This window comes from Thermothelomyces thermophilus, chromosome 1, assembly GCF_000226095.1.
Source record: "Thermothelomyces thermophilus ATCC 42464 chromosome 1, complete sequence".
Classification (NCBI taxonomy): Eukaryota; Fungi; Ascomycota; class Sordariomycetes; order Sordariales; family Chaetomiaceae; genus Thermothelomyces; species Thermothelomyces thermophilus.
The window spans coordinates 6,962,856-6,987,758 of NC_016472.1; the positions used below are offsets into that span (position 1 = coordinate 6,962,856).

Here is a 24,903-nt window from a genome sequence, read left to right on the forward strand (position 1 = left end):
CCTATGGTGATAACCCTCCTTGGCTGGATACTGGAAAGATGACGATTTTGTCGAAGACGGGATCGATCTCGAGATGACATGTTCAGAACGGAGGCGGCTGAGTCGGGCTGGGCCTTTGTTGGGCCACTTATACGGCCATCTGCGACATCTCGAGAATACCAGCTTTCGACAGAAGATGTTGCGGGTTCAGGTCACCAACATCAATCCTCTGTCCTCTTTAGCGTTAGAGCAAACCTATTCCCTAACTCCTCTCATCACAGCAAAACAGTGCAGCTCGGAGTCTGCGGCCGCCGAGCGTTCGCCCGCTCACCAACCTGTTGACCCTGGCTGTTCTCTTGTGGCCGTGGACAGCTAGCCAGTACCGTAGTTGTACAGCGAAAATGACGAGACTTTTCATGACGCGATAGTATCCATTGCCTTTCGCGCTCCTCAACCAGTCCTTTACCATAGTAGTGTACAATTGCGGGCAACCTCTGTGTGGGTCGGCAAAAACTGGGCACATGTTCCGCTCATTGCGTCATAGCCGGCCACTGTGGATTCTGGCTTGTAGTGTAAGAGCATGCGGCGTGTTCCCGACTCCTACGGTACATACGGTATGTAAATTTACCTGACAATGCTGTTGGGCGTCCTGTAACCTGAATCATGCGTGCAATGCAGGGGATCACCAGAAGCAAGGTAACACGACAACTCGATGCCGGTATGTACTGCGTTGGGTTTTTCCATGTATCATGGTGAACACGTTGGGCGGGGAGGTGGATACCTTAACTTCTGCTTCCCTACTAGTAGGGCTCTCTGCACCGGGTATCAGCCGGTCATTCCTAAACCTAATCACCAATGGTCGCGTTTCGGCGATTTGGTTAGAGAGGAACAGTTCAGACGGACACGCGGCAGTCGGCTGAGAGGCTGATGAGATCAAGCGAGGTCTTGGTTGCATAAAAGGGGTCTCGACAAGTCTGTAAGCCTCGGTGCCGCTAAACAAGATCGACCACATAGGTATTTGTATGTACATACATACAAAGTAGTTACATACATACGAGTAACTACGGCTTATACATTTTTTGAAATGCTTCTGTGTGCGCTTCCTCGATGGCGCCAAATGGGGGAGGAGACCCAACTCGTTTGGAATGGTAGATGACGTATTGATACCGGTAACTAATCAGCGTTCGTGTACTGTATGTATGTACATACAGTACATGCAGGTACGATAGTACGATACCGTTTCCTCGACTCCTGCGCGCGTTCCCTACGTAAACCGCCCCCTTCAACTTCCTGCAAAGCAGGCAGTGCACCGTCTCCACCCGCGACTGATCGACGGACTGCCGTGCGCGGCGACCTGGTCGACAAAACAGCAGGGGACCTTTGGCTGTGTGGTTTGAACGTCCTCCCCCCCATCCTTCGCCCAGCCCGTCTCCGGCGAACTTTGGCATCTCGCAGAAAAAAAAAAAAAAAAAAAAAAAAAAGTGTCGCAAAGTCAATTTCGTCGTCGCGCAAGTCGCTCAAGGCATCCTGCATCGTGCATCCAACAAATCATCCTTATGACCCCCACAAGTAAAGTCGCCCACTACATGCCCGGGTCGGCCGAGTATCATCTGCAAGGATGTTTGGCTCCCGCTCCCGCAGGCATCGCGCATTGAACCCGGTATGTCGTCATTGCACCTTGACCCGTTCCTTTGGAAAGCTTCTTGTCATGGGAGACGGGTGCTTGCGGTGTTGAATTTCCGGTCCCGAGCGCCGATCTTGTCGCATAAATCGCATAACATCACTCTGCTACCCACCCCGGTGTCCACCACAGTTCCGTCGCGAATGTTTGGCCTGCTAATGTGTGAATAATGCCACTCGTTGGACAGCCTCTCACAGCGGCAACCGCAAACCCCGAAGCTGCTACCGCCGCCGCCACCGTTTTCAGACGCCATGAGTCGAATTCTTCCTTGTCGGCCTCTGCCGCGGCCGCTGCCCTCCGCGCGCGGCCGACCACGCCAACTCGCGTAGCCGATGTCCAGACGAAACGGACGATGCGACGGAGCGCGTCCGTTGCTTCGACGCGCACTGCGCCAGAGCGGACCCGAGACGCGACAGGACTGCGCAGGCATAGCAGTAGCGGCTCAATGGCCGAGCGAACATTCCGAACTCCTAGCCCGAACCGCCCCGGGAGCAGCGCCTCGGGTCAACAGCGCAGCCTGTCTCTCGACGACGATCCGCCCCCGCCCGTCCCGGCGCTGCCCCGAGATATGGATGCTGTGACATCGGGGCAGGCCGGTCGGTTTACCAACAACATCCGCATGAGTAGTACCCCGGTGCGGCTCGCCTCCCAGAAGCTTGCTTCAGGGGATGCGCCATCCTGGTTTGGCGCCGCGAGGCTGGGAGACCTTGGGAGTGTGCGCAGGACAGATCCGGCAATGGCTAGCCCCCCGTCGAGCCCGCTGCCGGTGGTGGCGCGGGAGGAGGATCAGCCGGAGGGAGTACGGCCGGGCAGTCAGGCCTCTTCCATCAATTTCTCCTACCCGACGCGGACGAGGCGGGGTTCTACCACCGTCTTGCCAGCCGCCGAGGCGAGCTCAACTACCCAGGCATCATCTCAGACGGACCCGGCGCCGGTAGCACTTCGAGACCATCAACTATCAACAACACGGACGACCAAACATCCACCGCCAACGAGGCAATCCGCCGCGCCATCGACAAGAGGACAGCCCAACCCCACTTCCGCAGACCAGGAGCTGGTGTACGATGCGAATTCGCGGAGGATGGTACGGCAGGCAGATCTGCTCGCGGTTGAACATGCTCAGCAAGCTCTGTTGTCCGGCATCTCATCGCAACCGACAGGGCCCAAGAAGAAGAGAACTCCGCAGAGGGCTGGTTCGCATCTGGCTGCGGGTACAATGAGCCGCGCCGACGCCGAAACATGTCGCACTTCCTCCGCCGCGAAAGCCCAGCCCTCGAACCTTGCGTCCCAGGATCAGCCGCAGCCTTCTGCGCGACCACGACAGCCAAAGGGACCAGGCCGGCCCCAGGGCAGCCAAAGGGATGCTGAGGAATATCCGGAAGACTTGGTCGCGGGTCCTCCAAACCCGATAACAGAGAAGAAGCTCGGGCAGCCGCCCGCCGAAAAGGCCGTCGATCAGGCCCGTACCAGTTCTCGGGCTGTCACCAGTCCGGCGGCCTCGGTTGTTCCAGACGGGGCACAGTTCTTCGTGAGGAGACAGCCTTCTGTGATTCAGGAGAAGCAAGAACCAGAAGAGGCCAAAGGCGAAGAGAGAGGCCAGGCGATCACCCTAGATGCTCTTGATGCGGTACCGTCGTCGCGGCAGAGAGCGCAGACCGGGGTTGTTGCTGTTGCTCAGGAAGCTCGCGTACCCATGACGCCGCCGCAAAATGTCAGCGCGGCGACGAGGCGCCCTTTTGGACATCACTCAGCCAGCCAAGTCGACCAGAATGCCAGGCTTGACCTGGTTGATATCTCCAACGACAGGAAGCCCCTGTCCGACGCGACGGAGCAGGGGAGGGTTGCGCACGCCTTGCGTCAGCGGACGCATTCCAACAGCCCTATCCGGCAGGCCCATTTCGGCCCTGTGCAGGATAGTCTGACGGTCAAGCACTCCCCTCCGCCCCGATCGAGCTCGCCGCGCAAGTCGGCTATGAAACAAACCAACCCGCCCGAGTGCACATCGCCCTCTGACGACACTTCGGAGATCTCCGGGAGCGCCGGCCAAGAGGCCCCTGTGTCACGCAAGAAGTCTGTACGGGTTAGCTTTGATGACAACGCTAAAGAGGGGGCGGATGGACCGGCCTCTATCAACCAGAATGGCTCGCCGTTGACCACCAGGCCGCCGTGTTCGGACCGCCACAGTTGGCTGGGCAACAATGCCCGCAATCATGTATCGGCGCCATTTGACGATGACTTTGTGATGATGCCGCGGCCAGCTCTGCCCAGTTTTGGCAGCGTGAGAGGCAGGAAGCCTCGCGACACGGGCACAGAGGAACTCGAGCGACCACTCGTCCGGCCCAAAGGAGAGACGAGATATTCTGCACCAACACCGCTGCTTCCCAGCCCGCCGCTGGGCGCAAGTAGCGATCACGCCCTCGGCACAGTCTTGTCCACAGATGCTGCAGGGGCCGAGAAAACGAGCGGGATCCCCCAAGACACTCTGCAGCATAGGGAGCCATTGCCGCCCATCGTTACCAGCGTGGAAGGCACAGGCTACTTTAGTGACACTTCTGATACCAGCTCATTGCTCAGTTCCGAGTTCGATCCGCATCCAGCCACTCCACCGAGGCAAGTGGCAGAACCGCGCTCCGAACCGCCGGCAGGTCTGCCAACCGAGGAGCACAAAGCACCCGCCGAGAACTCAACGACAGGTCCGGGGAGCGAAGTGGTCTCGCCTCCGGTCGTCGCCTCCGTGCGGCGGCAGGACGCGTTGGAGGGGAAGCCGCAGATACCCGAGATATCCATTTCGCAGCCGACACCTCCTGGCACAGGGAATGGCTCATCTGTGCAATATTTTATGGATCTTCCCGGAGGGTTTCCCAATGATGATTCGGGCCAGTCAGTTCCCTCAGCCGACAAGGACAACTCGGGCGACGCAACCGTCATCGACCCGGCTGAGACCACTCAGCAAGATGAGCACCTTGAACGCACGCCTCAACCCCCTGCAGCGGAGAGTTCGAGCGATTCAGATAGCGAGATCTACAGCGATGCTTACGAAGACCTCTCAGAAATCGAAGGCGAAGGGTTTCAGTCACTCGATGCCGTCTTGGAAAGCCCACTTCAGCAAAGCCCTCGTCCAGCTTCCCAGCCTGAACGGGTCCCCAAAGAAGCCCCAACCCAGGTCTCGACAGAAGCTCCAAACCAGGCAGCCCCGGGAGGAATGCCTCAACCCCAAACAGGAGCTCCTTCGGCAACAACCGCCGTCCAGTCACCGCCCGCACCGGACCCTCAGGACGACGATTGGGGAAAAGCAAAGGCATTCTGGAGAAGCCTCACGGCCGAGAAACGTGCCTTGCTGGAGAAGGAGGCCTTGGAAGAGGCAGGAACCAAAGGAGAGAAAGAAGAGGAACAACCCGAGACGAGACCGGAGAAGGAGACGGTCGAGCGGAGAGATTCTGAACGGAAAGCGTTGGCCGCCCAGATGGCGCAGCAAATGATGGCACAACAAAAACCAGTGAGGCAAGCGGACCCAGACCGCACCTATATGATCAAGCCCGGCGAGCGGTGGGCAGGAGAGGGTGATCTGGCAATTCCAGCCATGCGGAAGAGCATGCGTGACGAACCGTGCCAGGAGACTCCAGTCGCCCCTATCGCAGGGTCGCGTCTACGGAAGTCAATGCGTGCGAACGGTCTGAACGCGAGCAACCATGAGAACCGACCAACGGAAGCACGAACACCATCCAAGCGACCGGAGTCATACCCCGCCGCCCTCGCTGTTCCTGCTCCAAAGACAGGAGGACATCGCAGGTCGGCGACACAAGTAGAGGTTATCCAACCCTCTCTCGGGAGACGGAGTTCTACGGGGAGCGAAAGCAGCTTTAAACGGTCGCGGTCCAGCAGGAAGCAGGGTTTCGGATTTCGTCAGTCTCTGAGACCAACATCCCCCCCGTCAACCGTAAGCGAGGATCATGCCGCCAAGAGGTTCTCGTTGAGGGCCCCGTCCCCCGGGAGCTCCGTCTCTTCCCCAGCGTCTCGAATGCGCACTACGCTACGTGGCCCCTCCACCGGAAAACAAACGTCGTCTCATGGTATCCGATTGCCCAGCTTCAGCCTTCCGTACGGCGGGGCCAAGAAGAGTGGTCGAAAGGGTCCTAAACGGGAAGTACGCCCGAGCCGGCTAGCCGATTCAAGCGATGAAGAAGGGGACGATGCTGCCTTCGGATCAGGCTTCCGGAGTCGCTTCGAGGACTCGAGCGATGACGACGAACCTGTCGTGCCGATCCCCGCCTCGCGTGCATATCCAGTCTCCGGCAACCGACACCTGCGCAAGGAAAGCTCCGTCGCGAGCACCGCCCTGCCGGAGGAGCTGGAAGAGAGCAGTGAAGGATCCCAAGGCCCCAGCGGGGGAGCAGCGATACAGGAGGAGCGCCATGGCAATGCCGCCGCCTGCCCAACGTCGCCGAACGGCACAGCGAGGAACACCCTCCGCCGCGCCCGCTCCGGAAAGGGTCAACTGCTCCCCGCCTCGAATCACCCGCCCTCCTCCGCCCTTCCCTCCCAACCCAATGGCGACAGCAAGAACGAAGCCCCCCGCAGCTCGCGACGGAAGAGCATCCTCTGGTCGGTCCTGCGGCCCCTCCGCCGCAGGCGGGACAGCGGCACCACCACCACCACTACTACCACTACTACTACTACTAACAAGATCGTCCGGCCCGAGATCAGCGAGAGCGCGGCGCGGCGGGATACCAGGCTGGAACGCAGCGTCGACGAGCTCGAGACGATCCGGAGACGCGGCCAGGGGGGCGACGACGACGACGACGACGACGACGACTTCGACTTGGAGGAGACGGAGAACGAGCGCGAGGACGGGCATGATGGGGCGGCGCTGCCGTCGTCGCGCAGGAGCCCGCGGTTGCAGAAGCGCTGGAGCAGCAGCGGTCGTCGCGCTTCGTGGGTCGGCGTGCCGTCCAAGTCGGCCGCGGCCCCCTCGGACGCAGGCGGCCCTGTGCCGCCCCATGCTCCTCCTTCATCTACTTCTTCCCCCCATCCTCCTGTAGGCGTTGGTAATGGTAATGATGGTGGTGGTGGTGCCAGTGGTGGTGCCGGCGCCGACACCGGCGCCGGTGTCGCCGCAATCGACATGCTCATAAACGGCGATGGGGATGATGGGGGTGTCGGCGCCTTCGGCCCTGCGCAGCATCAGCAGCTGGCGAAGCGCGCCACCGGCAGCTCATTATCTGGTAGCCTGGGTACCAGGACGCTCTGCGGCGGCGGCGGCGGCGGCGGCGGGGGGTTCTTTCATCTCCACCCCCGGCGAAGAGCCGCATCTATGGGCATGGACGTTGGCAGTGGCGGTGGTCGTGTTGGTCGTGTTGGTGATGGTGGTGGTGGTGGTGGCGGTGGAGGAAGTGTGGATGGGTCTGTTTTGGAGGGCAGCCTGGCGGGCGCGTCTTCAACGACGAGAAGGAAGAGACTCGGCGCGTTGAGGAAGATGCTGCGCCTTAATGATTAACTCGGGGTAATGGAAGACTGGAGTCAGCTCTTGTCTGGCGCAGGGACAAAGGGAAAAGTTTAAATCGTGAGTTGCGCGGTAGGGAAGAGGTGGAGCTCGCGACAGTTAAATCGCCCGGAACTTCAATCTCGACAGGAGATACAACACCATTCAGGCAAGAAATCGTTTTAGCACGCGTATATACCCCATTGTTGGAAAGGAAAGTCTGGATCTCATCTGTCTTGCGGGAGAGAGCTGTCGACATGAATTTTTACACCATCAACAATTGCAAATCAGTTTGCAAGAATGCTGTGGGGCTTGCATATGAATGTGCCTGGGTAAACGTATATACTAATTGCCCTGTCCATCAAAATGTGCAAGTGTTTGGGCTGTCGGGATGTAGGATTCAGGGCCATCTTGGAACATAGACTGCTCATCTTATATCGTCTCCTTCTCGCGGAAGGATCGCCCATTCAACCTTTTTGACAAGTAAGGGAAGGCTTGAGAAAGGACCTAGGCCGTTCATATGCCCCTAAGACGCCGAATGCTATGCAGATGATATGATTACTTGAAATGTCGGTGAGTGCCCTTGCACATCATGCCCGAAAATGCTGCCCGAATGACTCCAGTTCCCTACAAAACGCGTTGGGTGTTCAAAACACCGACTGCCCTACCGTATGTTGCGTATGGTGCAAATCGCCTCAGTATGGCTGAGATGTGCATCTACTTGTCTTCGCCCTTTCGAGGCTTGCCACCGCGCGCCAAGAGCAGAGTAAGCTCGCTCTTTGACCGTCCGAAGGGAATCGCCGGCACGGGACTGGGAGGCGTCGGCTTGAGTTGCTGGTCAAGCATCGAAGATGACGGTCGTGAGCCGAGCATGACCCGATCAGGTATGTCCCTCGCCTCGGGAACAGCGGGATCTGACGTCACCATCTCCGAGTCAAACTGGCCTCGGGCGGTTGCGGTGACCATTGCCACACTACTTGTGGGCTGCGACGGGAGAAGTGCAACGCCAGGCTCTCGAGCCCGATGTGGGCGGTCTGAATTGCTCGAACGTGAACGAACCATGAGAGGTGCTGCATACCCAAATGCCTGGTCTGCCACGAATCCCGCGACTGGCGGAGGAGCGGCTCGGGGAGGGGCCGCTGAACGTTGTTGGAAGGTTTCTTGCCGGCCTTCGGCAGCCTCATGGTATACAACGCTATCCCTAACATCCCATGTTGATCTCCGTTGCGGGCTAGGTGGATGCGATTGCTGCTCTGTTTCAGCTTGGTCGGACTGCCCCCCGGCCTCAACGGTGACAGTCTGAGAAGTGGACCGCTTGATGGCTCCTGGATTTGCTCGGCGCTTTCCGGCAGTTTTAATGCTTAGGCCGGAATCGCTGGTTTGCGATGACGATGACCCCTGCCCAGACATCTGAGGGGGGTTTGGAGTTGATCGCTTAGATGTTGAGCGCTTAGAAGCCGTGCCCAGGCCCGCCACCACTCGCTGATTCGAATCTGACCCTGTGGACGATTGTGAGCTTGGTCTGCGGATCAGAACAGGCCGCCGCTTAGATGCTGCAGTGGTCGCCACAACCTTCTTTCCGAGAGTGGGTGCAGGCTTCTCGCCCGCTGGGAGAGGAACCGGTGGAGGTGGCATGTCTGCCGCGGGCGCGACTGCGGGTTGCTTCCTTCCTGTCGTCTCGGTGAGGTTCGACGCAGGAGGAGAGCTCGCGGAAGCAGTGTTTTGTCTCTGCTTTACCGACAAGGGCAGCGGTGGGGGAGGCATTTCCGAAGTGGTTACCGAGGCCGTGCTTGATGATACGGCTTCGCCATCATGTACGGCTTCTTCACCAGAAGCGGGCGGCGAGGCGAATCGTGCAGTGGGTCGAGGACCCGATGACGACGGCCCCCTCGACTTCTTCAGAATTGGGTGCGGCGGTGGTGGCCTCGAGGAAGAAGGTGTCAACCCCTTCTTTCCGCCCGAAGAGGCAGATCCTTGGTCTGAAGCATCGCGTAGGGATGGGGTCGACTCGTTGCCGTGACCTTCAGCTCTGTGACTTGGGCCAGGCGCCTGAAAGCAGCCGAATTAGCATTCGCATGCCACCACAGACTGCACAACAGCGTACCTTTGGCCGCTTGAACCGGTCGGCAGGTGAAGGTAACGGAACGACTGTCGGACCGTTCGAAAACTCCTCGAAGAGCCTGGCAAGCTCTGGACCACTGAGGTTTCGTAACCTGGCACTTCCCCAGACGTGCCACCAGAAGTTTTCAAGGCGGAATGCGCTAGGGTCGAACAACCTTCGGAATGTAGTTGTGTAAACTGGTAAGCGAGTTAGTTCAGCTATTCGAGCGGAGTATATCTGTAACGAAATCAATAGGAATTACCATTCCAGTATTGTCTAATCTTCTCAGGGGGGACTACGGGATAGCTCGCTATTTCAGCGTAGATTTCTTTGGTGTTTTCGAAAAAGCCTACGGGCATCACCGCGCCCATTTTGGATGTGGTCGCCCTTGGGTTGGCAAGTCGCGGCGGTCTAGCAGACAGTCGGCACTTCGTGGATGCCGCGAGACCATGGCTTGCGCAGAGCTCCAGGCAGTTCGGTCCCACTCGTTTTCCGTGCCTTACGGAAAGGCACGCATGAGGTGAGATAAGGCGCCTTCTAGCCGGAGAACCCTCAAAAGAGGGATTTTAAAATCACAGATGATAGAGGTTCGGTGTAGTATCAGGTCTTGGTGATAGTTAGTCTCTCACCAAAAAAACAGTACTGGCTCGCAGAATGCTCCGCCAATGGGATGAATGGTTTCTTAGGTGTGTGAGGGTGTGAGGTAGGATATGGGGCCTTCAGCTGGAGGGAAAGGGTGGGGTGAGGTATGTAGAGGGCCTGGCAGACCCGACCACGGTGACGTGGTCGCCGTCTGGGCGTAGGGCCCAGGACGCGGAGGAGTGAAGAGGGTCTCTCTGCCATGGAGGTTGGAGGTGACTCTTGTCGCAAACAGGCCAGCAAGCCGGCAACCTGGATGGATAGCTCCGATGACAAGAATGCAAACCCACGAAGCTCCTGCCCGCCGCGCGACTTGCTTCTTATCCCGTTGTGCCAACCAAAGGCACCAACCATCATCGTCTGGGCTTTCTGTGTCGTGCCGCTCAGGTTGGGTACAGGAAGGAGGGGAGGGGGCTGTCAGACACTTACAAAGCACCACACGCCGTTCAAAGGCTCTTGGGGCCCGACGGCGGGCTGGGACGAGTGGAGAATTCTTCTTCACCGCCGCCCTTCTAAACCCTAATCTGTCGGCCCCAGATCCGGCCCACTGTCCTGGGCCCAAGATGACGAGAAAATATAGGGAAGTTGTTGCCCAACACGGAAGAGTGAGTGTTCGAGCTTGTTTGGCGGATTCGATTCAATCCGAGAGGAGACAGCGAAAAGACCGGAGTTTGCCGAGTTCATGCGCGGCGGTGTTTGAGGGAGGCGCGCCCTGCAAAAAGAAACGGCCACCTCGGGCCAGGAGCGATCCAGCCAGCCGACCTCGCCAGAGGAAGGAGCGGTGGAAAGGAGCAAATGAATGGCTGACCAAAGTGCTGGCCGCTACTGGCTGCCTGGCTGCTCGAGAAGGCGCGAAGTGAAGAATTCAAGACAATTTCACTCCCGGACGTAAATTGCCAAACGGATGTGGAAGGCAACGTATGTGCAACCTTCCCGTTCCCCTGCTGACCGGTGATGGCTAGGTACAGGGACCAGGGTGTTGCGAAGCACTTCCTGATTAGCGTTGGTGGGGGGTTCCTGGGCCTTGGTGTTTGTGGGGTGTCTCGAATGCCACTCACTCGGGCAGTTGTCACGCGGCGATGTGGCTCCAGGGGGATTGATTTGATAAAAACGCATGCCCATCACGACCGTGACAATTCCATTCTCCCCCGGCTCTAACGCTTCTACTCGTAACAGGCCGATAAAAACGCGCGTGCTCAGCCTCTTGTCCGCCCCAGCTGCGGCGTTGCGAATTGGGCAGGTGCCTCCGGAACCGATTCGCAGCTGCTTACTTTGAGTTCGCGCAAGAATCACGAACTCGGACGAGAAGGGACGAGACGGCAAGGAGCGCCTGGTCGGCTACCTCCGGATGATGACCAATTTGCTTGGCTTGAGGTTACTACTCGCTCGGTAGAAATCTGGGAATCGTCTCATTACTCTTGGAACCTAGAGCCAACGTGATCTCTCGTTTCTTTCTTTTTCTTTTTGCCTCCGTCCGCAAGTTCCGTCCTCTGTGCCGACTCTAGCATGGGACCATGCTATCTCCGCAAGGCGAGACAATGACGAACATCACCTGACGGGGTCAATGCAGGCACGTGGATTGAAGGTGACACTGGAGCCAAGCCCTCCTCGGCCGTCCGCGTGGAAGGTCACAGACAACCCGCCCTACACTACTCGCGGGCACATTGCACCTTTGGCTGCAAACTTTAGCTTAGGTATGTTCCTACCTAAGTGCGTATCAAGAGTGTATGTGCCTACGAATCCACATCACACGGTTACGGATTTGGCTGCCTTTTGACCCCGCACACAACGCCTCTTTTTCCCATCTGCGAAACGTTGGGTTGCTACACTAAGGTGGTATGCCGTTGCTTCTGGAAGGACCCTTTCTGTCCGATTCCGCGCCGAATAGCAACAATCGTCGCGGCTGGTGAAACGGGGTCGCGCCGCCCCCACGTCCAACCTCCTCCTGGAACACGGGCTGGAGGCTCTTCCATCCAGCTGTTGGTCAGCCCGAGCATGACGTGAGCAAGGGACGAAGAAGCCAAAGGCCGCCCCATCACCGCAGTGCGGTTGCCAACGAGCCTGGCCTGTCGAATTGGGTCCTGGTGAGAGAGCTTCCCCATGACCCTGCCGACCGGGCCAACCCCGGATTTCAACAGACGTAACTCCGTAACATGGGTATCTTGGCTCAGCTCGTCAACTATCAGAATAGATCAATTCGTTCAAGTGCAAACCCAAGGTCTTTGCTCAGCTCCACAACGAGATAGGGAGTGACCACAAGCGCCTGAAGACTTCCTCGGCCAGCCAGCCGGCCCCCAGACGTTACCGTCACACCACACCAATGAACGACAATCTCGCCGCGTGCACGGAGTGTTGCTCAAACACTGGAGGCCGCTAAGTGCATTCTATACGCAAGAGCCCGAGCCGACCACTTGCCAGGCTGTCAGAAGCTGTGGAGCTTCTAAGAGTATTAGCCACATACGTGCCACAGCATATGAGGCGTCGTTACCAACGCTTTGGCCAGTTCCTTTGTCTATAAATATCAGTCGTTTTGTCTCCTTTATAGATAGTTTCAATAAGACGCTGTTTCCTTCGTACAGCCACCCACTACAGACACTGCTTTCAACGCTCCCGGAGCTCCTATTACGTTCGGCAGTTATAAGCCCGGCGCCTTGACTGCTCCTCTGCCGACGTATCTTTAATATTAGTGGTAGCTTCTTTCTTCGGTTACGAATTCTCTTACCCTGCTTCTATATATATTCGACGATATATCTATCTATTATATCTAAGACCCTAGTTAACACTTCTATATGCCTTATAGGGCCTAGTTCTTAGAACTTGTAATATATTAAACTATAGTTATAGGCTAAATTCGCCGGTATATAGGGATTCGTTAACCCTAACGGTGACTACGAGCTAGATCTAGAAGTTCCGTAGCGCCTAACCTATAAGCAAGCCAGAGATAACCTTATCCTAGCTTCTTAGGAGCAGCTCTAAAAAGGATTATCGCCCTTGATATCTATAGATTTAATGCCTTCTGACGTAGCCATTATAGCCAAATTCGTGTAACTATAAGATTCCTTTTATAAAGATATCGCGTATACTATAGACGTTAGCAAGTAGATAGGATAGCTATAATACTAGCTAGCGTATACTATAGATCCTAAACTCTACAAAGCTACGAAAGCATATAGAAAGAAGGATGTTAACCTTATTAGGGGGATTATCTAAGCGCTTCGCTCTATACTTACGCTATCTGTCGTAACGCTCTATACGATAGTTATAGCGTAATATATAACTAGTCTTAACGTAGCTAAGCGTTTAGGAGTTAATCTATAACGCTAGATTCGTAACTTTAATATCGCCTTCTAGCAGGCTATCTAATATAATATCCTAGAAGTATAAGGCGTATAAGGACTTTATACCTTTCTTGATACTATCGCTATATATATCCTACTAACCTAGGTAGTAAATAAGAGGATAGAAATCGAGCTTGCTAATGGTATAGGATAACTACTTCTAGAGCTTAGTACTCTTGTTATAATAGCCAAGATCCTAATTAATAATAATACGTAACCTAGAGTCTCTCGGAAGTATAGAATCTTTTCGATAACTTATATACTAACACTTCCTATAGCTTAAAAGAGTGGTAAGGAGAGAGGTAGAGACTCGTGTAGAGACTTTTATAGTAGTTAACGGTATAATATAAGATGTCCTTACAAGCGTCTAAAATATCTATAGGATCTAGTAGACTATTATATACTTAAGTAAGCTGTCTACGGTAACGAGCAACGCTTATACCTTTCCGATAAAGAGTATAAGAGGATTTGCTAAGAGCTTAATAAGCCGAAGTAGGCTAGACTGAAAAATTAACTTATTACTAAGTAAAGGGAGCTATCCTATTCTAGGTAGTTAGGGGTAGGATACCTTAGTTCCCTTAATACGTTAATTATTAGCTTTTAACTACTTGGTAAGCTTTTAACTTACTATAGGGCATTTAGTATAGTTACTTTATAATATTATCCTCTTTTAGAAAGCACTTTACTAGACTTATATAGTATGACCTACTTAGTTAATAATAAGAAGTTCTTTTTACCTAGGACGTTTATTAAGGTAGATAATTCTAAGTTTGTCAAAGTAGGTACGACGACCTTTCCTATTAATAGGAGGGGCACTTAGGTAATCGAGAACGTTCTAGATAGACTATATAGACCGTATACTAAGAGCCTAACGTTTAAAGATATCACTATCGTCGAAGGATTCTATATTAATATTATCTTAGAAGCTCTATTGCTTAAGGTAGGCGTTTAGTACTATAGCTTAGATTACTCTCTATATTTCGGAATATTAGAAGATAACGTTATACTTCGTAAGTTAGAATACAAGTATAATCTTACCTTCCTTAAATACAAGCCACTTTCCTACTACTTAAGCTTCCTAAACTATATCTTAACTAGTAAAGCAGGTATCATAAATGTTCATATATCCTTATAGAACGTATTTACTATATATAATAGAAGGTCCCGGACGCGAGTATTACCTACCATAAAAGAGGATACTAAGGATCTTTAGCATTTAAGAGCTGGCTACCTTGGACTAGAAGCGTTAAAAGCGCTTATCAATAACACTAGAAACGTCTATATTAAGGAGATAGTATATATTAAGTATAAGAGCTATACTTGTACTTATATAAGTAAGGTTATCTCTAGGAAAATACTACCTAAGTAGAAGTCTACGTACCTATTCTAGCAAGTAGCCTAAGATCCATTCGACTACCCTAAAGCGATTAATAGATTGCGATAGCTACTTATGATTATTAATAAGTATAGTAGGAAGCTCTTCCCTTTCCTCTTAACGATAAAGTCATTAGACTAGATTATAAGAGTTATCTAGAATTTCAAGAGCCAGGTAAGACGTTAATATAGGCTTGCTATCTATAAGATTAAGTAGGATAACGATACTATGACGATTAGTTTAGTAAGGCGTATACTAATACGCTACCGGACTTAGGCCATAGAAAGCAGTATTAATCTTGAACTCTTACCTTTATATACCTATAAGCCTAACGGACTAGTAGAGTAAGTAGGGCAAGAGCTAATCTTACGCTTAATTAAGATACTTAATAGCGTAAATCTACCTATAAAGCTCTAGTCAGAAAGCATACAAGTAGTAGCGTACTTATACGCGATAAGCCTAAGCCGTGCTTACTCGTTTAGAACTCCTAACGAAGTGCTTTATAGCTAGTTTAAATAGTATTTTCGCTAATACAAACCTAGCTTAACAATTACGTTAACTAGCGACTTATATCTAGACTAGAGTAGCGTCTTTATATATAGATGCCAGGCGTATATCCTCTATAAGGATAGGGAAGCTAAGCCGCATATAAAGGACTTTAAGGTGCTACTACGTAGGCTAACAGGGTATCTCATAGGATATTATACGTCTAACATCTATCACGTTTAGATATCCAAGCTTGATAGGGTCATTATAACTTGTAACGTTCGCTTCGATAAAAAGACTTTCTACCGTCTAGGCGAAGAGTAGCCAACAGAGTTATTACTAGCGGTAAGGAGCTAGGAAGTCAATTAGTTTGATCTTGGCAAAGATTCCTAGGATACCGATTTTCTCTAGAAAGCATTATAATAGACCTAGCAACTAGTGGAAGACTCTATTATAGTAGCTTAGCTACCTCTATCGTAAGAGAGTCTAGCGATAGACTAATCTCTTTAATAGGGTTAAGACTTGGGGGTAAGGGAGCTCTTTAATATATAGCCTATAAGCGAGCAATTAGCTCTAGAGACTCTTATAATAGAGACATAAGCAATAGACGAACTTACTAAATAGATAGAGAGCTTTAGAGGACTCTTGACCTTTGAATATATATCTAAGCCCTTAGTAACTTGCCCTATGCCGGCTAGTAAAGGGGATGTCTATTAGGAAGTAGGAGGGTTTAAATTAGGGCCTCCCTAGTCGCTAGCTAGCTAACTAGACGCTAGGGAGAGTAGGGGAGCTGCCGAATCTAGCAAAGGAATACCTTCTATAGAAGAGTAGAGTACGTATAGTATAATAGAAGAGCTAGAAGCTAGAGACGGTACTACCGATATATTATATCTAGCTAGGCTAGAGGAGTAGAGCGTTAAGCAAAGTCCGGATTAGCTAACGTATCCTCTAGAAGGTAGAAGCGAAGGAGAAGCTACTTAGTAACCTTCTACAAGGAGAGGCAGAGGTAGGAAGAGGGCTTACAAGCCTAGGGACTCCATCTGGTCAAGTAAACGGCTATAAAACAAAGAGAAGGTTAATTACCACTACTCTTTTATCTATATAATCAAGGAACTCTAGCGATAGTTCTATAAGACTTACCTACCTAATTAATAGGAAGCTTACCTAGAAGACTAGAGTATAAGAACAATATATACGGTGTTCGCTACTTGTGACGAACCCAACTCAGACTTCTTCTAAAAGGGTCCAGACGGAGGTAGATTAAGCGTGACAAGTAGGCAGGTCGTCTAAGGGATTCGGTAAAGCCAAAGGGTTCACAACAACACTAGAGTTATCTCTTACAGTAATTAGCAATGCTTGGTATAAGTACTGTGATTATGATTATTACCACTGGTAAACTCCCAGAGTCCACCAGAACGAGTAACTAGCTATCTAATATACTTATCTGGTTTCCTCATTCCTAAGTGTTCTCCCCTAGATTCCGATCGTGTGATCGCTACTACAATCCTTCGATCATTGTTCGGGTGCTCGCCTTAATCGAAGTGCGATTACTGCGATCACTTCCTGATTGGTCCTTAGGTCTTGCGGTTCCTAATTGGTTCCGTGTACCTTGTCAGGTTGCCTTATACGGTCGAATCGTGACACGATGCCCCTCCCCTAGGTCTTTTGTCCTCGAAAGACTTAGGTCCTTTTCAAATAATACTAATACTTCCCCCCCCTACTTGTATATAGTTATATTCTTTAGTCCTCCCCCTTTTCTCTTTCTTTTATAATATTATTAAGATGATTGATCGTATAAGAAAGAAGTTAAAGTCTAAGCCTACTACGTTAACTCTTTGTACTAACCATCTCCTAGCCGCGATTCTTTCCTTAGATAATCTTTTAACGATATGTCCTTGTACGCTATACAAGTCTAAAGGCCTTAGTTTGTACGAGGTTTCGAAAAGCGATTCTTCTTGATATATAGAGTACGTTCGTAACAAGCGTTTAAATTATAACGTTCTTAGCGTTTCTCCTACTTAGCTTCGGTCTATTACGGCTTAGTATTAAAAACTTAAGGATAAGCTTATAACTACTAAGGAGCAGGTCCTTCGTCTCTAGAAACAGAAGCGAATGTGGTTTAAGAAGATAATAAGGGCTATCGCTCGGGGTATTAACAGTGTAGAGGAGTTAGAGCAAGTAGAACGTAAGGAGGCTAAAGCGGCGGCAGTAGCGGAGGCTTCTAGGGTTACTACGCCTTCTTTGACCCTATCTCGCTTGTCCGCCGATTTCGGACAGCTTTAGGATTCTATATATCCTAAAGTTCCTTAGGTTAGTTTCGAGTCTGTTGCTTTTAGTCGGTTAGGGTTCCTCTAGTAGAACTGCTAAAGTTTCTTAGGGTAACTTAGGTTCTTAACTAGTTCCTATAAGTTATCTTCTAATCTGAAATCAAGCCATTTAACTAGATATTATAGTTCCCTATTAATAATATATAAATCTAGAATTTCTTCGATATTCTATTCTTCTTCCTCGTCTTCTACTTCGATATATATAGCAACCTTAGCGTTTTTCGGTGCTAGTTCGAGAAGTGAAATATAAAAAACATCTGTCTATAGTCATATAGATGATGGTAACGATAGTCGGTAGTTAGATGTCGAAATTCGTTCTTTGATAACGAAGGGTCTGACCTTCTTAAAGTCTAGCTTCGCGCTTAGTCATTTAGTTCGTAAGTTTCGTACGATTAGGTAGACTTTGTCTCCCCCCTCTAGGCGAGGTCCCTCGAGCCTATGTTTGTTGTAGTAATTCTTCATTCTGGTTTTAATAAACTCGAGTTCCTTCTTGAGCTTCTTATATAGTGCGTACATTTGTTCTGCTTTGACTACTGCTCTCGGCACTATGACCTCTAGTCCTTGCCTAAGGTCTGCTTTATATCTATAGTTTATAAAGAACGGTGTGACTTTAGTCGTTTCTATTGGCGTTATATTATAGGCAAGTTATGCTATTAGTAATAGCATGACCTAGTTATCTTACTAGTAATTGATGTAAGAGCGGAGGTATTACTTAATAACTTGGTTTAGTCGTTCCGTTTGTCTGTTAGTCTGTAGGTAATATGCCATTAATAGCTTGCTATTAATGCCTAATCGTTATATTAACGCTTGCTAGAACTTTGATACGAATTTAGTGTCTCTGTCGGTAATCTATTCTCGCGGCTAAGCATGTACTAATACAACTTACCGATAGATCACGTCTACTAGCTGTTTAGCTATCTAGGACTCCTTATAGGGAAAGAAGTATACCTATTTGGTTAGGCGATCTACTATAGTGAGAATACTATCGTAAGTCACTCCTATAGCTATGTCCTTGGATTCTAGTAGCTTCGTAATGAAGTCTATCGTGACCAAGCTCCATGGTTTGTCAGCTATTAGCAGTGGCTAAAGTAGCCTATACGGCTTATATCGTGCCGTTTTGCTTCGATTACAGGTATCGTAGTTCCGTATAACTTCCTTAACTTGTGCCGTTAACTATAGAAAGTCGTAGTGTTTCTTAACTTGTGCGACAGTCTTTATAACTCCTTTATGTCCTCCGAGTTTCGACTTATAGAGTTCTCGAATCATTTGCAGCTATTAATCCCTATCGTAGATATATACTTTGCCTTAGTACTAGAGTTTCCTATCTCTTTCTTTTACTTTATTAGGTACTACTAGTCTAGGTGTTACTTAATACTGTGCCTCGTTGATCCTTTCCTCTTGAAAGATTACGTAGTATTCTAAGAACGAGTCAAGTAGATCATCTTCTATAGGTGTCTATATTTCGTGATATAGCGTTCCGTCTGTTCGTTCTTTGAATAACGGTAGTATTGTTCCCGTTCGTCCTTTTATATGATCCGTTCGTTGACTTAAGATATCTGCTCGTACGTTCTCTTTGCCCTTCTTATAGCGGATCTCGAAGTTAAATTCCACAAGGAATTCTACCTATTATATTTGTCGTCCGTTAAGCTCCTTTATCGTCGTGAAGTATCGCAAATTCTTGTGATCTATATACACTTGTACTAGTTTAATTGTACTACTAAGGTATAGTCGCTATTCCTTAAAAGCTTTGATAATTATAAGTAGTTCCTTATTATAAATCGGATAATTGAGACGTGGTCTGTCAAGCTTCTTTGAAAAGAAGGCTATAGGATGTAGCTTCCTTTGTTCGTCTTATTATCCTAATTGTCCTCCGATGGCATAGTCTAAAGCATCCGTTTCCACCTTAAATAGCTTCTTAGGGTCTAATAGTACTAGTACTAGATCTTTAGTAATGGTGTCACGGATTTACGCAAATGCTTACTCGTGTTGCTCTTCCCATTGGAATTTAGCGTTCTTCTTGGTAAGTTTATATAAAGGTCGTACAATCGCTCTAAAGTTCCTAATAAACATTCGGTAGAAGTTCGTAAATCCGATGAAGCTTTGTACGTCTATAACTGATGTCGGTCGTAGCTAATTCTTAATGGCTTTAACCTTTAAAGGTTCTATCCGAATTTGTCCTAGGGATATTTCGTATCCTAAAAAGACTATCTTCTTGATATAGAATTTGCTCTTTTCCTTGTTAACTGATAGCTTATATACGTATAGTGTATCTAGTACTGCTTTTATATACTTTCGGTATTTGTCTATTGTCTTAGAGAAGATAAGTATATTGTTAAGATAATATACTGTAAATTTGTCAAGAAAGGGTCAGATAGCTTGATTAATTAAGGCTTAGAACGTTACTAGCGTGTTTGTAAGTCTAAATAGTATAACAAGGTACTTATAGTAGCTATAGGGTATCCTAAAGGCCGTTTTCCACTTGTTGCCTTCTTTGATCTATATATAGTTATAGGCCGATAGCAAGTTAAGACGCGTAAAATATTAGGCTCTTACTAACTAATCTTAGAGCTATAAGATTAATAGTAATAGGTATCGGTTTTTCACGGTCTGTTTGTTAAGTTACTAGTAGTCGACGTATAACTATAGCTTTCTATCTTTCTTAGGCACAAATAGGATTAGGTAGCCTGCTAGCGATATCGACAGGCAGATATATCCTCTTCGAAGGTTCTCCTCTAAATATCGCTTAAGTTCTTCGTTCTATATCTAGCTTGTATAGTAAATCTTGAAGAACTTTAGTCGTGCTCCTTCCTTAAGCTTAATCTCGTGATCCTATAGGCCGTGTTCTGGTAGCCCTTCTAGATATTTCGGTTCAAATGCTAGGTGTCCCTCGTACTCCTTTGGTACTTCCCTAGTCTTGTCTCGTCTCTCGGTTTTCTAATAATATACGAACTTGGTTCTATCTATAGCGATACTAGCGATTTCTCCTATCTTAACCTACTACTCTAATTGTAGTGCTCTACATTCGTTAACGGAGAGAACAGCTATCGGCGATTTAGCTCGTTCCTCCTATCGCGATATTGATATCGTTATACCGCCTCTTCCAGAGTCTGTAGTGGTCTGCCTGCTACTATCCGTCTCTTACGGTAGATTGTCACGATTTGGCTGCATAAGGCGACCCGGCAAGGCGCACAGAACCAATCAGGAACCACAAGACCTAAGGACCAATCAGGAAGTGATCGCAGTGATCGCACTTCGATCAAGACGAGCACTTGGGTAACGATCGCAGGATCGCAGCAGCGATCGCACGATCAAGACTCAAGGGGGAAAGGACAAGGAAATTGTATATAGTCACTCGTTCTGGCGAACTCTGGGAGTTCACCAGTGGTAACAATCACAATCACAGTACTCATACCAAGCATTGCTGATTACTGTGAGAGACAACTCTAAGTGTTGTTGTGAACCCTTTGGCTTCACCGAATCCCTCAGACGACCTGCCTGCTTGTCCCGCTCACCCACCTCCGTCTGGACCCTTTCAGAAGCAGTCTGAGTTGGGTTCGTCACACGTTGTTACCACTCCCTTTGTTCTGTCATGGTTCAGAACGGAGGTGACTTCGACCTCGACATCGACATGGCTACCAACGTCACGGCCGAACAGCTGCTCGCTCAGCTTGGTCAACTCCAGCAGCGGATCCAGGAGTTGGACCAGAGAGACAAGGCTGCTCAAGCTCGAATCAAGGAACTCGAGAACCGCGAAAAGTACTCGCAGAAGTTGGTCAACGAAGCCTACGCCAAAATCGAAGCGCTCGAGACCGCCAAGGCGAGCCGCATCAAGATCGAACCACCTGGTAAATACGGAGGAACCAAGGAGGATCTCGCAGGATTCCTGACAAACCTCCGATCCTACTTCCGGCTCAATGACGACAAGTTTCCGGACGACAAAGCCAAAGTCCTCTACGCAGCCACGAGACTAGAGGGCAAGGCACTCAGATGGTTCGAGCCTACGTGGAACGACTATCTCACGGAGGAAGACGAAGACGATCGAGACGCGTTTACACGGGCAGTCTTCCGATCTTACGACCGTTTCGAAGAAGAGCTTCGGAAAGTTTTTGGCGACAAAGACGAGAAGATTCATGCGCAAGAAAGACTCGCCAATCTCCGACAGACCAAGTCAGCAGCCTCCTACGCCGCACAGTTCAGACAGGACATGCTCAAGTCTCAGCTTAACGACGAGGCGTTGATGCAACTGTTCTACAACGGCTTGAAGGAAAAGGTCAAGGACGAGCTGTACAAGTACGATCGGCCTGAGACTCTGGATGAATACATCGCGCAGGCCATCAGGATCGATGATCGACTCTACGCACGAGAGCAGCAGAAACGAGGTCGAATGAACGGAACCACGGTTAAGGCCAACGACAAGAAAAAGCGAGCGTACGTTAGTACCTCGTACGGGACGCACCCCGGAGCCATGGATGTGGACGCAGCGCAGAAGCAGGACCAGAAGAAGGCGACCAAAGACAAGTCCAATGTTACCTGCTACAACTGCGGAAAGAAAGGGCATTACAAGCGAGAATGCCGGAGCCCGAAGAAAGAATGGAAGCCAGTCCCTGGAAAAGAAATCGCGGACATCGACGAAACCACCAAGAACGTCACCGAAGTAGCAGCCACGAGCTACGAAGACAAGGACAGTGACACGGACAGTCTCGGACACGACGGCAACGGTGAAGACGAACAAGCACCGTACTCCGAACTGGTCACTGTGGACCCAGAGACAGGTCTTGCCGAATGGGACATGGCAGGAGAGTATGCGCCGCCAATTTCGATTCTCCCAATCTTGAGGCAGTGGGGTTTCACAGTCACGCAGAGGCGGGATGGATCGTGGACAACCGACACCCAAGGAATCGAAAGACCCGGACCCAATGCTCTATTCCTCCAGGAACGAATCGAATGGTACCGCAACGAAGTTTTCCGACTCAACACGGAACTGCGCGAACGGGATGGGCGCTTGACTCGACTCGCCCAGCAGAGCGATGAGATGAAGGACGAAATGAGGGAACTCCGACGTATCGTGGAAACCATCAAAGGGGAACAGCCTGTGACATATGATGGGCCCGATAGCTACGCCGAGCACTTTGACGATCAGCAACTCAGCCACGACGTACGGAACCCCGAGTACCAGTTCATGCGCGCGAACCGCGGAAAAGATGAGCGTACGTGGGAAAGCTACTGGAAGAAACACTCCTATGTCAGCACTGGAGTACCTACGGTCCACGTACAGTGGGAAGGATTCGGGAAAGAGTTCCAATACCTTCCAGGCGACGCCACGCGACTGCACCCTCGACACGAGGCACATGCGCAAGTGCCCTGGTTCCAGTGTGTGGCACACGAATGCCGATACCACTTCCGCGACAAATTCGAAAACAATCACTGGCCGACCCGACAGGAAAACAGGGACGGAGGCTTGTGCCCTGTGGAATGGGTCTACGATGCAGGAAACAGAGCGGCCGAATTGCTTTGGAAGATCGAAGCCCGCGATCTAGAAAGCATCACGATAGTTCCAAGACGAGCCTGGCCTAGGCACTGCGGAACGGGACGAGACACATGGGACTCGTGCTGGAGCAACGATTGCCTCTATCACGCGGACGAAAAGAAATTGCGAATTCGGGAGCTTCAGATGAAGCTATGGCACGCACGACGGAAAGCAGAACGGACCCAATGGTGGGAAGCCGCAAGCACTCAATGGCTCACGGAAATGAGCACGATCGACGAAGCCGCTATCAGCCGAACAACCGAAGAGGTCAGCACTGACCTGGGAAACGGGTCAGGGCCCTTCGAGGGGCCCGGAAACCATTAACGCCCGCGCAGCGGCGAGTGGTAGCGCAGTACAGGAGGAACTGGCGCAAGAGACCACTATACCGAGACCTCCCGGCAGAAACATGGGAAATCGCCGCAATCTTTGGACGACGGCGGCAAGACAAGCGGCTGTGGATAACAGCACAGTGGAAACAGCACGAAATGCTCGCACTAGTGGACAGTGGAGCAGAGATGAATCTGATTTCGCCGACACTTGTGAATCAGCTGCGGATACCCTGGAGAATGAAGCGGAAGCATGGCATAGTCAAAGGGCCATTTCCGACGCAATGGGTACGCAGGGAGACCGAACCGATCGACATCACTGTGGCAGGGAAGACCACAGCAGTCGTATTCAGCATCGTGGACATGGGCAACGACAAAGACATGATATTGGGGTTACCATGGCATGAAGATTACGACCCGGACATCAGCTGGAAGAACGGTGGCCACCTGCGACCCCGAATGGAGTCGTATTCGACCAGCGAGATGGGGAGCGCGCAAGGATCGCGAGCGGACGATGCTCAGAGAAAGGCATGTCCTACGGATCCACCGCAAGAGACGGACAGTGGCAGGCAGACCACTACGGACTCTGGAAGAAGCGGCATAACGATACCGACGTTGCGACAGGAGGAACGAGCTGAACCGCCGATAGCTGTTCTCTCCGTTGACGAATGCGGAGCACTGCAACTGGAGCAGTGGGTTGAGACAGAAGAAATCGCCAGCATCGCCATGGACGGAACCAAGTTCGCATACTACCAGAAAACCGAGAGACGGGACAAGACTGGGGAAGTACCGAAGGAATACGAAGGACACCCAGCATTCGAACCGAAGCATCTGGAAGGATTACCAGAACACGGCCCATGGGATCACGAGATCAAGCTCAAGGAAGGAGCACGACTGAAGTTCTTCAAGATTTACCACACGAGCCAGACACAGAACGAAGAACTTAAGCGATATTTGGAGGAGAACCTTCGAAGAGGACATATCCGCCCGTCGACATCGCCAGCAGGCTACCCAATCCTGTTTGTGCCCAAGAAAGACGGAAAGCTACGGTTATGTGTCGACTATCGGCAACTCAACGAACAGACCGTGAAAAATCGATACCCGTTACCGCTGATCTCACGGCTCCGAGATCAGTTGGCAGGAGCCCAATATTTCACGCGTCTTGACTTGCCATCGGCCTACAACCACATACGGATCAAAGAAGGCGACGAGTGGAAAACGGCCTTTAGGACACCTTATGGCCACTACGAGTACCTCGTCATGCCATTTGGACTTACGAACGCGCCGGCAACGTTCCAAGCCCTGATTGATCAAGCTATCCGACCCTTTCTCGACAAATTTGCGGTATGTTATCTCGACGATATACTCATCTTCTCCAAGACGATGGACGAACACCGGAAGCACGTAAAAGCAGTGCTGGACGCGCTGCACGCGTACAAGCTATCAGTCAACAAGGGAAAGAGCGAATTCCACGTCAGGAAAACGGTGTTTCTGGGATACGAGATATCCCCAGGACAAATCCGGATGGAACCTTCAAAGGTTGAAGCTATCAAGAATTGGCCACGACCGACGTCAGTCACGGAAGTACGAAGCTTCATCGGATTTGCAAACTTCTACCGGATGTTCCTCAGGAACTTTGGAGCGA

At 50.7% G+C, this 24,903-nt stretch overlaps 2 protein-coding genes across 2 annotated transcripts; one reads left to right on the forward strand and one right to left on the reverse strand.

The window, feature by feature from the left end:
- Window positions 1-1,597: 1,597 nt before the first annotated feature.
- On the forward strand, window positions 1,598-7,438 carry MYCTH_2076935 (uncharacterized protein; the record flags this gene model as incomplete). The annotated part of the gene is made up of 4 exons (XM_003660001.1): window positions 1,598-1,639; window positions 1,848-2,026; window positions 2,177-6,613; window positions 6,737-7,438. 4 exons carry the CDS (start codon window positions 1,598-1,600, stop codon window positions 7,152-7,154), a joined length of 5,076 nt encoding a protein of 1,691 aa, XP_003660049.1. The 3' UTR covers window positions 7,155-7,438.
- Window positions 7,439-7,731: 293 nt separating this feature from the next.
- MYCTH_2297839 (uncharacterized protein) lies at window positions 7,732-10,030 on the reverse strand. The gene is made up of 3 exons (XM_003660002.1): window positions 9,503-10,030; window positions 9,244-9,437; window positions 7,732-9,188 (listed from the first exon to the last, which is right to left on the reverse strand). The coding sequence occupies exons 1-3, from the start codon at window positions 9,609-9,611 to the stop codon at window positions 7,857-7,859; spliced, it is 1,635 nt and encodes a 544-aa protein (XP_003660050.1). The 5' UTR covers window positions 9,612-10,030; the 3' UTR covers window positions 7,732-7,856.
- Window positions 10,031-24,903: the final 14,873 nt, after the last annotated feature.